General features: G+C 40.5%; 1 protein-coding gene across 11 annotated transcripts in view; it reads left to right on the top strand.

Annotated features, from left to right (window-relative positions):
- The window catches only part of PEAK1 (pseudopodium enriched atypical kinase 1), a 124,218-nt gene extending 110,297 nt beyond the window's left edge, over positions 1 to 13,921 (top strand). For all 11 annotated transcript variants that reach the window (XM_075431610.1, XM_075431612.1, XM_075431609.1 and 8 more), the window contains one exon: positions 6,598 to 13,921. In XM_075431610.1, the coding sequence (XP_075287725.1) occupies positions 6,598 to 7,755 (1,158 nt within the window). In that variant the 3' untranslated portion in view covers positions 7,756 to 13,921. The remainder of the gene's footprint in view (positions 1 to 6,597) is intronic.
- Positions 13,922 to 15,013: the final 1,092 nt, after the last annotated feature.

The raw sequence follows: 15,013 nt of genomic DNA, 5'->3' as shown, positions 1-15,013 counted from the left end.
AGCTTTCATTCTACACACAATTTCATTTGCAGTTGTCCCTCTGTGCAATACAACAAAGTAGCACAGATGGTGCAGTCTTTGTGATCTTCTGTGTTTCTCATTTTCAGCACTTGTAAATTCATTTCCCACAATATTCATCTTACTTTAAGTTCACTGATGCCCTGTAAAATGCATAGGACAGAGTGGAAATGAGATTCCCTGCTGGTAAAGTGGAAGTCAGCTGATGGCACAGTAGGCTACTGGACTCATAAAAGAAAAATAAAAGCTAATGCAGAACAGTTTTTAGAAGCTCTGAAACATGAAAATCTTGCTTCTTAGGGATGAGGTCAGTGGGGGGAAGAAAATTGAAATGGCAGGGTATAATGAGACCTGTCCTGTCCCAACAGATGTGATGGAAGTTTTGTTTATATGGATGCACTAAAGAAAAGATACACGATGACAGTGCACTCCAGTGCAAAGGAAGATGGAAACTTTCCATTCCTTCCTACTCATGTATCTCCTTTTTTTCTCATTCCTTTCTTGCAGAATATGGAAGGGCTTTTTACCAATGTTGCTACATCTTTTGTACAACTAGCTCTTTATCAATTTTAGAAATAAGGCTTGCCAAGCCCTTTTCAACACCTTTATTTCAGCTGTTGTCACACACCATATCTTCATAGCTCAGCTGATAGTATTTCATTAAAGCAAATGGTGAATGACTGCTTGATTCAACTTTCTGTTGGTATATTAGTCAAAGCACTTTCACATTTTTTTTTCCCTCTGCCCAAAAATAGGAATTCAACATACTATACATGTGAAAGGCAGCAGGATTTCAATGGCTTTTTGGAGTAGATGACTGGAACAGACAAAAGCTTGAAATATCATGCAAAGAAAACTGGGCCATATATTTACTCACAGTTTTGACATAGCATTACCTGTCACAAACAGAGAAGCAGCTCTGTATCCACTCCTTTAGCAATCATCACAAGCAGTCTAAAACACTTCCTAATGAGGAAGTTTCACAATTTGTTCCCTGAATGTTTTCAGATGTAAATATGTGAATATGTAAATACATAACTTATTGTAACACAAGCCATTTTGACAATTTTCAATCTTGGTCATTCAGATGATGGTTTTAGGTGATGGTGGAGTTACTCCAACATAAAATGCTAGGGTGAGCATTATTACCCCTTCATAGTATTGGACACCAGCATTCACTACTCTGTTGCAAAATGGTAATTTATAAAATAGTTCTGAGTGGAAGCTGCAACTCAGAAAATGATAAATTAATACAAGAAGTTTGTCAGCAAATAAAATCTACATTCTGTAAACTGTCTTTGACAGATCAATAAGAAAACTTCATTTCCCTCCACTGCTTTCAGTACCTTTTCCCCATTCTAGTAAGATACTGGTAAATCAGAATCTGACCTCTGGAATCTAAAACCCCAGGACTCATCTGGACTCATGCAGCTGTATTTCACAGCAGAAGTCTGAAGAGTCGCCAGATGCTTACAGGAACATCAGATTACTGCAGGTCTGTCTTTTAGAAACTGTTTTAAGAGTTCTCACAGGTGACCAATTTGTTTGCATACTTCAGTTTCTGGGCGTTGCTTCTAGGCGGCCTAGTTTGCCATTCCCCTTATCAATTACAAAGTGTGTAGTGTACAAATTTTAGTGTTTGTATAGTCAGCAATTTAATCAGCCTTAAATAACCCAGCTGCCTCTTCCACTTCTCACTTCATGTTATTTGTAAACAAAAAGCAAGAAGCAGAAAATACATCTCTAATCATATCGCAGTTCTCATGTCTTTGTAGATATTGCATGCATGTCCATATACCCATATATTTCCGTGTATTAAACAATTGAAGAGTCCAAAAGCCATCACTGTTGGGCATTTGTGGGGTTAGAGATTTTTTTTTTTTTCTGTATTGGTTATCTTCTTTAACAGCAGAATAAGGAGGGAAACACTGTTTTCATGAATGCAGTCATTTTAGTATTTATTCTAATCATAATACTATTTAGCTTTTAATTTCTGTTTTGTTGATCTAAAGAGAGGAGTCTGAAACAAAATCTCGTACTTAAGAACTGACACTGCGGAAAGTTCGGCTCTGCTGTGGATTCAGGCTTTCGAGTGGACACTGCTCTGAAGGTTTTCATGAACCACAGTAACAATGGAGTTAATAAAGTGACTTGTTCATCCTTGGAAGTGTTAACACGGATCATTATATATAAAGCTCTGTTCTGCTTGATGCTAGAGAGGTCTTAACTGGAATACTGTATTCATTATAGGGTACCACTCTTCAGAAAGATGTAATAAATGTGGAGAATCCAGAAAAGAGCAACAAGAATCAAGTTAGGAATAAAGACAGGAGGAATGAGGGCTGGTTATTTTCAACAAGAAAACAATGAAGAGGGGAAAAGTTAGATTTTCCCAAGTGTGAAGGTGTAGTATTAAAGGATGGGAATCAATAATTTTTAATATCAGCTAGGAGAAGGGCTATCAGTTTAATCTGAATCATAGAATCATAGAAAGTTTTGGGTTGGAAGGGACCCCTAGAGGTCATCTAGTCCAACCCCCCCACAGCGAGCAGGGACACCGCTAACTAGATCAGGTTGCTCAGAGCCCTGTCCAACCTGGTCTTGAATGTTTCCAGGGATGGGGCCTCCACTACCTCTCTGGGCAACCCATTCCAGTGTTTCACCACCCTCATTGTAAAGAATTTCTTCCTTATATCCAGCCTAAACCTACCCTGTTTTAGGTTAAAACCATTACCCCTCGTCCTGTCACTGCTGTCTCTACTAAAAAGATTGTCCCCATCTTTCCTATAGGCTCCCTTTAAGTACTGAAAGGCTGCAATCAGGTCTCCCCGCAGCCTTCTCTTCTCCAGGCTGAACAAGCCCAACTCTCTCAGCCTCTCCTCATAGGAGAGGTGCTCCAGCCCTCGGATCATTTTTGTAGCCCTCCTTTGGACCCGCTCCAACAGTTCCATGTCCTTCTTGTGCTGAGGGCTCCAGAGCTGAACGCAGTACTCCAGCTGAGGTCTCACCAGAGCAGAGTAGAGGGGCAGAATCACCTCTCTCGACCTGCTGGCCACGCTTCTCCTGATGCAGCCCAGGACACGGTTGGCCCTCTGGGCTGCCAGCGCACATTGCCGGCTCATGTCCAGCCTTTCGTCTATCAGTACCCCCAAGTCCCTCTCAGCAGAGCTGCTCTCGATCCTTTCATCCCCCAGCCTGTACTGATAGCGGGGATTACCCCGACCCAGGTGTAGGACCTTGCACTTGGCCGTGTTGAACCTCATGAGGTTCACACAGGCCCACCTCTCCAGCTTGTCCAGGTCCCTCTGGATGGCATCCCGTCCTTCTGGTGTCTCGACCGTACCACTCAGCTTGGTGTCATCTGCAAACTTGCTGAGGGTACACTCGATGTCGCTGTCCATGTCATTGATAAATATATTGAACAGCACTGGTCCCAGTACGGACCCCTGAGGGACTCCACTCGTCACTGGTCTCCATCTGGACATTGAGCCGTTGACCACTACCCTTTGGCTGCGACCATCCAACCAATTCCTTATCCACCAAACGGTCCACCCGTCAAATCCATGGCTCTCCAATTTAGAGAGAAGGATGTTGTGGGGGACCGTGTCAAAGGCTTTACAAAAATCTTGATAGATGACATCCATAGGTTTTCCCTTGTCCACACTTAGGATTCAATAGCAGGAAGAAAGAGAAAGGAAAAGACAGAGAAGGACGACTCTTTTGGGGTGTTTTTCGTAGGCTGGAAATGCGTTTCTTAGGAATGATCCCCCTGGCAACATGCAGGCCAGTTCTGCTGGCTCAGAGGAGAAGCAGCAGGTGCAAAGGCAGCGTACTCTGCCCTAATAGCTGAATGCCTTTTGGTGCAGATGTGCACAGCCAGTCATTTCTAAATTGGAAGCATCACCACATCCACAGAGGTCTATAATTAGAAGCACCACCACATCCACAGAGGCCTATAACAATGTGCTTTTTTTGTATTATCACAATTCTAGATGGGCAATATTACCTAAAATGAGTGAACCAAGGCTGATTTTGAGAGGTGCAAAGTCTATTTCCTCTTATTTTAACTGAAATTCCAGTAATAAATGTGAGAACCCTCTTCTGAAGTAAGTAGGAAAAAAAGGCTACCTAGGGCTAAAATTGGAAACTAGGAATAAGTCTTGATTCTTTTGCCTTTCTTTTTCTATAGGCAAGGAGAAATCCTTTTCATAACCTTTAAAAAAGGGCTTGTATTAGCCAAATTGAGAAGTATTAATTGTTTTAAGAGCAAGTGGATTATATATTCATAATAGAATATAATTTTTAGCTGGCAGGTGGCATTAGAAATACTCTGTGGGTAACATGAAATATAGTAGAATAGCTAAGGGCAAGTGCTTTTTTGCACTTATCAGCAGGTAAGCTGGATCTTAAACTCTTTCAGAATGAGTTTATATTTTGGATTAGGTCAGTTAAATATTTTTAAAAACTGAAGGCAGGATTACAGCACACTGAACCTTTTCTGCAGTTGGAATTGATTATCCCCGTGGCTGGCTGTACAAGAAAAAGGCCATGGATACAAAGGGCATAGAAGATAAAACTCATTTTCCTTAATAGCTGTTCTCCCAATCCGATTTGATACATGCTGATAGGGTCTATACAACACTTTTCTACTTCTGTCTTCTGTGCAGTATTAAGCATCTAATAAATCTGGGGACTTCAGTCTCCAACGCAATTGGCCAACGTGTTCTTTTCATATGTAATTCAAAGGTTACTGCTGTATTTTTACTGTATTTGTTTAAACTTCTGTAACTCTTGAGAGAAGGGAGAGGGACTTTCCACTGATAACTCACTTCACCTCTAACAGTATAAAATACATTTTAAAATCTAAATTGGCAAGAGCCATTGTACAAAGAGGGTAACTATCAACATTTCCCAAAAACGGTGACTTTGCTCTCTTAAATAAAATTGAATAGAAAATGTATTTTTCAAATTTGCTTTGTGCATGGCAGTTATAAACAGGCTTTTTAAGCTAGAATGTATATAATATGAAGGGAAATTTAAACGCTTGTGGAGTATGGAAATATGCACAGTATCCAAGACAGGAGGACAATCAAAACACTGTTATTGCTTATGTCTACTTTCATATGATTATCTGACAATGCACTTTTCTGATCAACAAGCATAAAAGACTACATCTCCCATTAAACTATATGTGTCTTAACTGCATAAGCACATAAAAGATAAAAAACTTTTTTTTTTTAAAATAAAAGGTAAGTTTATAACTTACCCTACATAAGTTCCTGAGAAGGGGGAAAACAAGAAACAGGAAGGAAAGTCACCTTATGCTTGTATTTAGGACTGGTATGAGATCTGGCTCCTTGGTGGCTGTGACTGTGTAGAACTAGTGCTGACTTTCACTCACCTTGGTTATCTGGCTTTCCTTCGATTTCAGAGGTGAGCTAAGGGAAGCTGTAGCTTTGTCTGAAGAGAGATGTCTTCCTATTTTCCGTTGAGCTTTGCAGTTAAGACCTGTTGGTGCATGATACCAACTGAATACTTAGGCTCTAACCTTGTAAAGATTAAAACGTATACTGAACCTTACACGCTTTGAACAATCTCATTGAAGTCAGTAGAACTAATGTTAATATGCAAAGGTCAACACATCTGAGTCTTTGTAGGGCTGTAATTTTAATCAGAGGCCTTAATAGAGGTTGTCCAGTGACTGTTATAAGGGGATTGGAGCTACCAGTTGTTATGACACGCAAACAATTAATAACGGTAATTATTATGGTGATAAAGTACGTATCAACAAGATATTTCTGGACAGAAATTAAGTACAGCTATATATGGCAAGATAAAAAGGTACACTTCGGATCTTGACAAATGATTGAAAGCAATTAAGGTACCATATTCTAACGAGTTTCCATTCATCACCTGAGTGACAGCAAGTACGCTTGCCAGCAGCCCCTGCCGTGCACACGTACACCCCTCACTGCAGACAGGAGGTGTTGGCTTGACACAGCTGCAGCTTAGAGATTTCAGTTTCCAATTACAGTGCAAGCAGCATGCATCTAGTCACTTAACTCAGCTGACGGGTGGTAACTTGTTATGCCATGCTAACTCAGTCATGTGCAATTATTTGATCATACCCTTGAATATTCTATGCATGCTTCTTTGTATCTCCTATCGCTATTGATTATTTTTATCTTGTTCAAGCTTCACACAAAGCTGAGAGAAGAACACGAAATAAGATGATATGGATAAACAAGTAACTGTAGAGTAAGCTTCACCATGCATTTACCACATATGAGCTGCCAGTCTGACTAAAAGCACAACCTGTCTGAACTGTATTTTCTGTTTAATAATGTATGTACAGGGAAAGCTGTCTGCACGTATTGGTCTGCAGCTGCTTACTATCCAGTGGAAACTGCTCATGTGCCTTTAAGACAGTCTGCCAAGGTCAGTTCAGTAAAAAATTTTTCAGTGCTTGTGTTTACGGCTAGACTGTGGATACCAACAAGCTACATATTTAAAAAAGTATATAGAATTTACAAATTTAAGAGTTACGTTATGTCTGTTCTGTTTATTTTCTTCCCCCAGATTTGTAAGAGCAAAGCTAAGGAATCCCAGCAGTATTATCACAGCCTATCTATCCGGCAGAGTCTGGCTATCAACTTTAACATCCAACAGGACTGTGGCCATTTCCTTGCTGAAGTGCCAGTTCGTCTCCTTCCCTGGGAGGATGCCGATGCACCAGAGGTGGAAGAAGAAGAGCGGGAAGAAGAGGAGAGAGAACCTGAGCAAAAGAACAGAGACACTCCTTCCAATACAGAGGCTTCACAGAAAGACAGCTCGAGCATCCAGGGGACCATCAGCAAGCCACGCAGCCGTGTTGTTGTCATCACACGGGAGGTCCCGTACTTAACAGTGGCCGACTTTGTGCGAGAATCTGTGCCCCGCCATGCAAAAAGCCCAGATTTATATGAGAGGCAGGTTTGTCTGCTCCTTTTACAGCTGTGTTTGGGCCTGGAGCACCTGAAACCCTATCATATCACACACTGTGATCTGCGGTTAGAGAACCTGCTGCTGGTTCATTCTAGACCAGGAGGCAGCGCTCTGAGCTCCGAGTCCATAGAACCCAGTCTCAACACTGCTTGCCCAGCCAGATTAATAGTGAGCAATTTCTCCCAGGCCAAGCAGAAGAGTCATATGGTAGATCCTGAGGTCCTGCGGGATCAGTCCCGCCTGGCTCCAGAAATCATCACTGCAACACAGTACAAAAAGTGCGATGAGTTCCAGACTGGTATCCTCATCTACGAAATGCTGCACTTGCCCAATCCCTTTGATGAGAATCCAGAGCTGAAGGAGAAGGAGTATACTCGTGCTGATCTCCCCAAGATTCCTTGCCGTTCCCTCTACTCTCAAGGGCTTCAACAACTTGCCAGCTGCCTGCTGAATCCCAACCCTTCAGAGAGGATCCTGATATCAGAAGCCAAGGGAATCCTTCAGTGTTTGCTTTGGGGTCCACGTGAGGACTTGTTCCATGCTCTAAGTACATCTTCCAACCCTGCCCGGAGAGATGCTGTACTTCAGAACTGGCTGGATATTAAAAGGACGCTGCTGATGATCAAGTTTGCAGAGAAGTCCTTGGACAGGGACTGTGGAGTTATTCTGGAAGACTGGCTTTGTTGTCAATATCTGGCTTTTGCCACTATAGACTCACTTCATCGCATCGTGAGAATCATGCAGCAGCACTAGTTTGTAGAGCCTCTTGCTTTTCGTGAAGCACCCCCCACCTCCACCCCAGCCCTAACTTCAGCCTGCCCTAGGGCTCACACTTTATACAAGTGTTAAAAAATAGCCTAGATATCAAAGCCAGCAACTCTGAGCAAATAGGTTCTAACTGGAGAAATTGCATCCTGTACCCAATATGACAGAAACTTTACTTTTTTGCCAGGCCTGTTAGGGATTGATCATATATACGTGACTGCATTTGGATCAGACAGTATATAACTTGGTTAATATCTGGCTGAAAAGGAGAGCAAACTTTGATACCACTATTTCTACCACTGCAGTAAACAAATTGCCCGCCTCTTCTGGGTAGTTTTTGTCGTCTCCGTATGTAGCACTGGTTAGTGAATAGCAGTGACCGTAAGCAGAGATGGATTAGTTGTAAGTGCGAGATGAGTGATCCATCATGCCACAAAACACTCATTTGTTTCCATTCCACATACCATGCAAAATTTTCTCTCAGCTTAGTCAGTTCCCCATAAGCAGGCTGGACTCCTCTTTCCATGGGTCTCAACCAAACTGATTCTGATCTTTTTCTTAAACTTCATGCCTTCTTTTTTCTTACCCAGATGTGGTTATCCTGCTGATTGCAGCAAGTGTCAGTGGGCAGTAAGCATGCATGTTCAGTTCTCTTCCCTCCTCCTCTGACTCACTGCCTACCCATATCCTTTCTAACCACAGACCCATGATTTCAACAATGCTGCCTTAATCAGACCATTACCCTTAGCTTAAGGCTTCTGCATTAAAAAGCAGAATATGCACACTTTGTCTATCCCATTTCCTACGTGACATTCACCAGTCTGGATTGTTGATGTACTGTAGCTATAACCATGTTTATACAAGAATGATAAAACACATGGTGGGCAATTGAAATTCCCCTGCCATCGCAAAAGGCATTAAAGCCTGACTTGAAATGGATAGGACATACATAACCTTCTCTGACAATCACTGCTATGAATGGGGGATGAAAATAACTGCCACCTCTTCTGTTTTATTTTGGTTTGCTTTTGTCACTTGTGCCATATTGCAATGTGGGATTGAAATTGGCTCTGCTAGTATGTTGGCAGGAGATGGAAATGTTTAGAGCTTGTCTGTGTGTAGCTAACAGGCCACATGGAGACACTTACTGCAGGCACAGTTCTCTGAAGGGTAAAAACAAGGGGGCAAAAACACTGTTGTTTAATTTTTGAGGGAGCTGTTAAGTTTGGCAGCCACAACTAACAGTATCGTGATCCATTTTTCCCACAGCGGTGTTTGGCTGCATATCTCTTGTCTGTTGTAACTAGTGTTTTCTAATGTTGCTATAGACAACACCCTAAAAAGGGAATGTTGTCAGAATAGCTTAAAGAACATTGCAGAGTTTTGGCTAGAGCAGGTATTAGCGAGGATTAAAAAGACAGAATTTTTAAAAACTCAGCCTAGAGGAGCTTTTCACTTTTAGAGGCTGCTGCTGGCTGACTTCCCACACCTAATGGCCGTTTCCTATGGAACCTCTGCAGTTGTACAGGCACTATCTTTGCTCAGTATTGCTAGGCTCTGAATTGTTTCCTGAATCACTCTGAGGAATTCATCTGGGTGCAGGGGAAAAAGCAATACTGAATATTCTGACTGGGTGATGGAAAGCAGACAGCCCTAGTTATGAGCCTGTGCTTCTCTCCTATGGATCTATGTGCAATTCTTGTATGTATTTTTTAAAGCTGTACATTACAGTGTTCACTTTATACACGAGCCTTTACCTGATGCTAGATCTGCAGCCCCTTTCTTTACTTTCCTGGCACATAAATGCACAGATATCCATGTATTCTTTTTATGGATTGATGTTTCATTTTAATTGTTAAAACTGTGAGGAATCAATTCACTTCAGCCTTGAAACAAGTAGCCACTTTATACAGCATATGCATGCTTGGACCAGATGCATGGAAACTGAACAAACAGTCCTGCAGGCTTAAAGTCAGCAAAACTAGCTCTGGATCCACCCCGTACATTTGGAGGGGTTGAAATGTCTATAGTATTCTTCTCTGGCATCTATCAGAGCTAAACTGAATAGTGTGTGGAAGCCTACATCGATTGTGCCGTAGTATAGAGAATGTCTTTGTGACCCTTCTAAAGATATATTTTCTTTTGAAACTTCTCCTTATTATTCTTTTGTTTGATTCACCTGTATCAGTGAAGGATCAGGCAAGGATAAGGATAATATATTTTAATGTGATTTTTTTGTTTTTCTTTCTCCTTTTGGCAAAAAGGTTAGGTGGCGGCACTGATGCAGAAAAAGAGGACAGTGCATTAAAAGCCCAAGTGCAATGTATGTAGTTGAGGTACTTCCACTACATCAGGCAAGAAAGCTTCTACACTCCTGCTGAGCAGCTCATAGAAGAACCTTTACAAAGAAATCACCCATGTTCAATGCAGCCGTGCTTTATCTGGACACAGGAGGGCAATGCTCTCATAGCTTAAATACACCGAGCATGACAAGTTGTTCGCTAGCTATTAGTCACAGTGTGTTGAGCTACAAGTAGGGCTTCTTGTTCTCTGGGTTCGTGTTTGTTTCGTAGTGTGTACGCGCACATAACTTCTCACCTAACTCGTATAGGCTGTACGAACAATTCTTGGACCACCTGCCATTGCAGTAGGCTCATTCCTTGAAGCCGGTAGGTGTTTCCGTGTTTACGGACACATGTTCTCAGTGTCACTTTCATGTCCACAAGCACATGCAAAGTTCAATTTGGAATGTTTTACAACCATACATATTTAATGCAGCTGGTCCGAAGCCTTTGTATCTCTAGCTATCTAATTTCAGTTTGTATCTTTTGTGATGAACCAATACTCATTTTAGCTCTGCAGTATAACCAAGCATGGATATATGTTCACTACCAGTCTCTTTCTTGTGCAGCACTGGGTAAACTTTAGCAATTTGTAATGCTGTGTGGTTTTTTTCTTTAAAAAAGAAAGAACGGTCAAAGTAGTCAAACACAGTCTGGCCTGAGCTATTCCTTGGGGAGCTTGAAGCTGACTTTGCAGGTATGTTCATTAATGATGATTGTAACTGTGTTTGTGGTAGTTCTCCATCCTGGCAGCAGATCGTGCCACATAAATATCCAAGAATGTATACATTAAACTGATTGTAAACAAATCCGAAGAATGCTACAGCATAATTGCTAAGCAAAAGGAAAAAAACCCGCTGTTTGTAACTGGGATTCTGTGTATGACAGGAACAAAACCCCTGGCTGTGCATGTTATAACTTGAATATGTGCACAGATCTTGAATTTATTTTTTTTTAGCAATGTCGCACTTTCAGTTGAGCTCAAGAAATAGGAAGAGCTGCAAATCTAAGATAACAGTATTGACTGTAAATATATATTTTTCTATTAATAAAAGCTGTCATTCAAATATTTTTAACATGAACTCTAAAGATTTTTCCAGTGGAAACTCATTTCTGGAAAAATCAGATGCTTGTTTGAAGAATTTTGATGAGTGGTTTCTGATCCTATTAGAGCCATTAAAAACCTCTCTAATGTTACAGAGAGAGCACAGTGATTGGATTCACAATGTTTAGTGCCTTGTCAAAACAACTAAAATGTAGCTGGTCAGTTGGTGGAAGTCTTATTCTTTTCATAACAGCCCTAAAAATAATACCACCCACATTAAGATGCAAAAGACTTGGAAAAATTAAATGCTGTACTTCGTATGACACCGAGTTGATCTATTCCATGAGATTTGGTTTTGGAGTTTATGTGAACGAGTTCCTTTAAGTTGCTTGTAGTATAGCGTAAACCTGAAGTAACAAAATTGTGGGCTTTCAAATTTGGGATCTGCACAGGGAGAATAATAGTGGATAAGAAGTCCATTGGTCTAGACTGACCACAGCGTCAAAAGAAGCCTATTGCTCTGACAATCTACTGCAGACACGCAGCTTCTAGGAGATGAGGAATCTGACTGGTCTGGAAGAAGCGGTAGTAGGTAGTGGATGTGCTGCACATCCTACTGTATGGTGTGAAGTGCAAACCTCTGTTAAAATAGGAGTTCTAGAAAACTACTCCTGAGATGTTATGGAAAATGGTTTTGTTTTCTGTTTCTTAAATGGGAATTATTTATTCACTGATTTTCTTTCAAACCTCAGATCTGATCCAGTCAATATGCATAACCAGGTGAATATAATCTGCTAGTAAAATCTTGCATACATATTTTCAGGAATGAAGGAATCCAGAATTTTAGTCTGGAGCTTCTGGAACGATCAAATATAGAAGCCTGGTCTCACTTCAATGTTCAGACATGATGAAATCAATAACTCAAGCTAGGATATAATCTTGCTGGCCCACAGACAAGAATGGATGTAGCATTTACAGAAATGTTCCACCTTAAATCTTTTATGCTCCACACATCCCAGCAGCACCCACAAGGTATGAATGGATCATCTTGACATTTTAACACAGGGGAATTCCCACATCTTGGAGAGGAAAAATTTATTATTTAAATAAATCACATGTGTGTTAGGGTTCAGCTACTTGGGGAATTTATTCAGCAGCTTCACATGCTAGGTCCTTAACTTTAGCATGTAAAAATAGTATTTGCTGCTGAAATAAAATGTATCTGTTTCTCAGTTCTTGTGCTGAGATGCCCCACCTAAATTTATGTTTGTAATAGCAGTTAAGTTCATATGTAAATATAAATTAAATAGGCCTGTTTTTGTTTAGTCAGTTGTAACTTTTCTGAGGGATATAATGGAAACTGAATCAGACCTTTTAATGCACTTTCCCCAAATAGGAATTAAGCTGTTTCTCTGTGGAAACAGTACATGACCATTACTCCCTGCAGAGGTAGTGCTGGTTCTGCCAAACTCCCGTAAAACCTAGAGCACAATCAGAGACCTTCAGTCCCTGTAGAGAAAGATGCGATGATGATTTAGTTATGCAGTAAGATAACATCAAAGAAGTGCAGAATAGAATTTTAAATACCTCTGTAAAAACACACCTGTGGAAATATTCTGTAAGCAATCATCTGGATTCCAAACACTTCAAGGGAGGAATACACAAAAAATACTTTTCAAAAGAAAATACTGGGGACATTTCTTCAGGGCACCCAAAATGAGGAGCAAGTCTTTCCCACTGCTGTGTTGCAGAGAATTTCTAGCAGACATTTGTATGGATTTTATTATTCAACTGGATACAGTATTAGAAGGATGGTGATTTTGAATAGATGTAGAATGTAATTTAAATAATTTCCTGTAAGTCTCCTTGCATTGGTACTCCACTCCACATTTAGCTGGAAATCACAGAATGCATTCAGATCAAGCAGAGTTGCCAGTGAAAAATTAAATACTCAACTTGCCTGTAAATAAGCATTTTACCACTCTACAGAATTGGAGAATTTGGTTGGTACTTCAGACTATAAAGATATTTTTTTTCCATAAATCCAAGGGGAAGATTTCAGGGATTTAGAAGAGGTTGGAACTTTTTTTATATGGAGGAAATGTGTGTTCATATATATATATACATACATATATATATGAGAGCGTGTGGGCATGTTTTAATATATATATGTATGTATATGAATTTTTGTATCCCAAAAGTATTTCGCCCCTTTTTGCTTGAAAATATATATATTATATATTGTATATATAATATATACTTAAGAGTGTGTAAATTTGAATATAACCATTTCATAAATAACACCTTTTCAAAAATTACTCTGAACTTCTGTTTCTTTGTCCTTTGGCTTGTTGGTATTACAAGGTTTTGCAGTTGAAATCCTTGGGTTTTTTTCTTTTAAAACTTAATTATGCTGAGCATTTAAGAATATGTTCTTGTTTTAATAAAAGGGGGAAATTTATTTTTAAAGTAGGGATTCCAAAATGGATGGACTTTCATAAATGGGATTTCCTTTAAATCCCTTGAATGAGGGATTTTTTTTTTTTTTCTTTTTAATTCCACTCCATTCTTGTGGGTAATTTGTATTTGGAATTCCTGGTTGCATTGCTTTATCTGGTGCTTCATATTGATATTTACATGGTTTTATATAAGTAAGTATATAAACTTCAAGCCTTCCTTTGTGATCAGGGGCAGTTACACTCTGGTTTGCTGTGGTACTTTGCTGTGTACTCTGTGGCATTCATGTTACTGTGTAAATAAACTAGTTTTATTACACTCAAAATCAAACTTGCAGTTGTCTCATTTTTCTCTCTTCTTAGGCAATTAGACACAAAATGTGTATTTCTGAGGAAAATGCATGTGGCAAGTCCAGCAAAAGATTTTACTACAAGAATAGCTGGCTGGTTTGCAGCAGCAGCTAGTGAGTAAGCGTGGCAGATACAAACTTCAGTTGATGAGACTGATGCTGAGCACCTTCAGCCATGCCACCACAGTGGCCAGGCATCCCGGCTGCAGGAATTGCCAGTGCTTGGGACATTGCACCACCTTCCGCCTCTAGTGTTTTCCCCAGAAGTCTCACCGTGGCTGGCACTACTTCACCTCCATCTGGACAAGTGGCAGTGGCAGCCCAGAAATAAACTGGCCACCAGCAGCTGTTGTTGACTGAACCACTGTCTTGTAAGGCCTTTTTACAGAGAAGTGGCTTGACATGTTAATGAAAATGGAGACAGCCGCGTGTCCACACTGGGGCAACCGTTATCACTAAAGGAGCTGAGCCAAAGTTACCAATTTCCCTAGTGTGGACAGGGTTAAATGACCTGCTGTGAAGGAGTAAAATGACTCTTATGTCAAATTTTTATACGCTCTGACAAAGCAGGATGCCTCTAAGGCAGTTGTCTGCAGTGGAATTCGTTTTGTGTCTGATCCGTTACCTTGAAGCACAGAGCCTGATGGAAGGTCTGTGAAAAACAGATGGGATAATACACGTCTTCCATGATCATACAGACACACTTCAGTGGCAGTGAGAGAAAACAGCTCAATTTTGTACCCAGATTTGAGAGGCAGCAATGGTGGCTGCAGATGCTAATTTATTAGCATAGAACAGATGACACTGCATACGTGGGAGCAATGCTGTGCTTCTGCATGACAATCACACTGCTCACAAATACTCTGAAAAAAAAAAAAAATAAGTACCAAGAGCTCTGTTCTTCCCACAGAGTGGCTCTGCACAGGTATGTCATCAATTTCAATGCAGTCAGAATTAGTCTCAAGTGTAACTACTACAGGCCATTCACATTTATTGCTTAGACACCATTTCAAAGCCTTTCAAAAATAGTTTAAGCCACTGTCCTCATCCTTT

Source organism: Opisthocomus hoazin, chromosome 10 (genome assembly GCF_030867145.1).
Source record: "Opisthocomus hoazin isolate bOpiHoa1 chromosome 10, bOpiHoa1.hap1, whole genome shotgun sequence".
Classification (NCBI taxonomy): domain Eukaryota; kingdom Metazoa; phylum Chordata; class Aves; order Opisthocomiformes; family Opisthocomidae; genus Opisthocomus; species Opisthocomus hoazin.
This window is presented reverse-complemented; position numbering and strand designations above follow the sequence as displayed.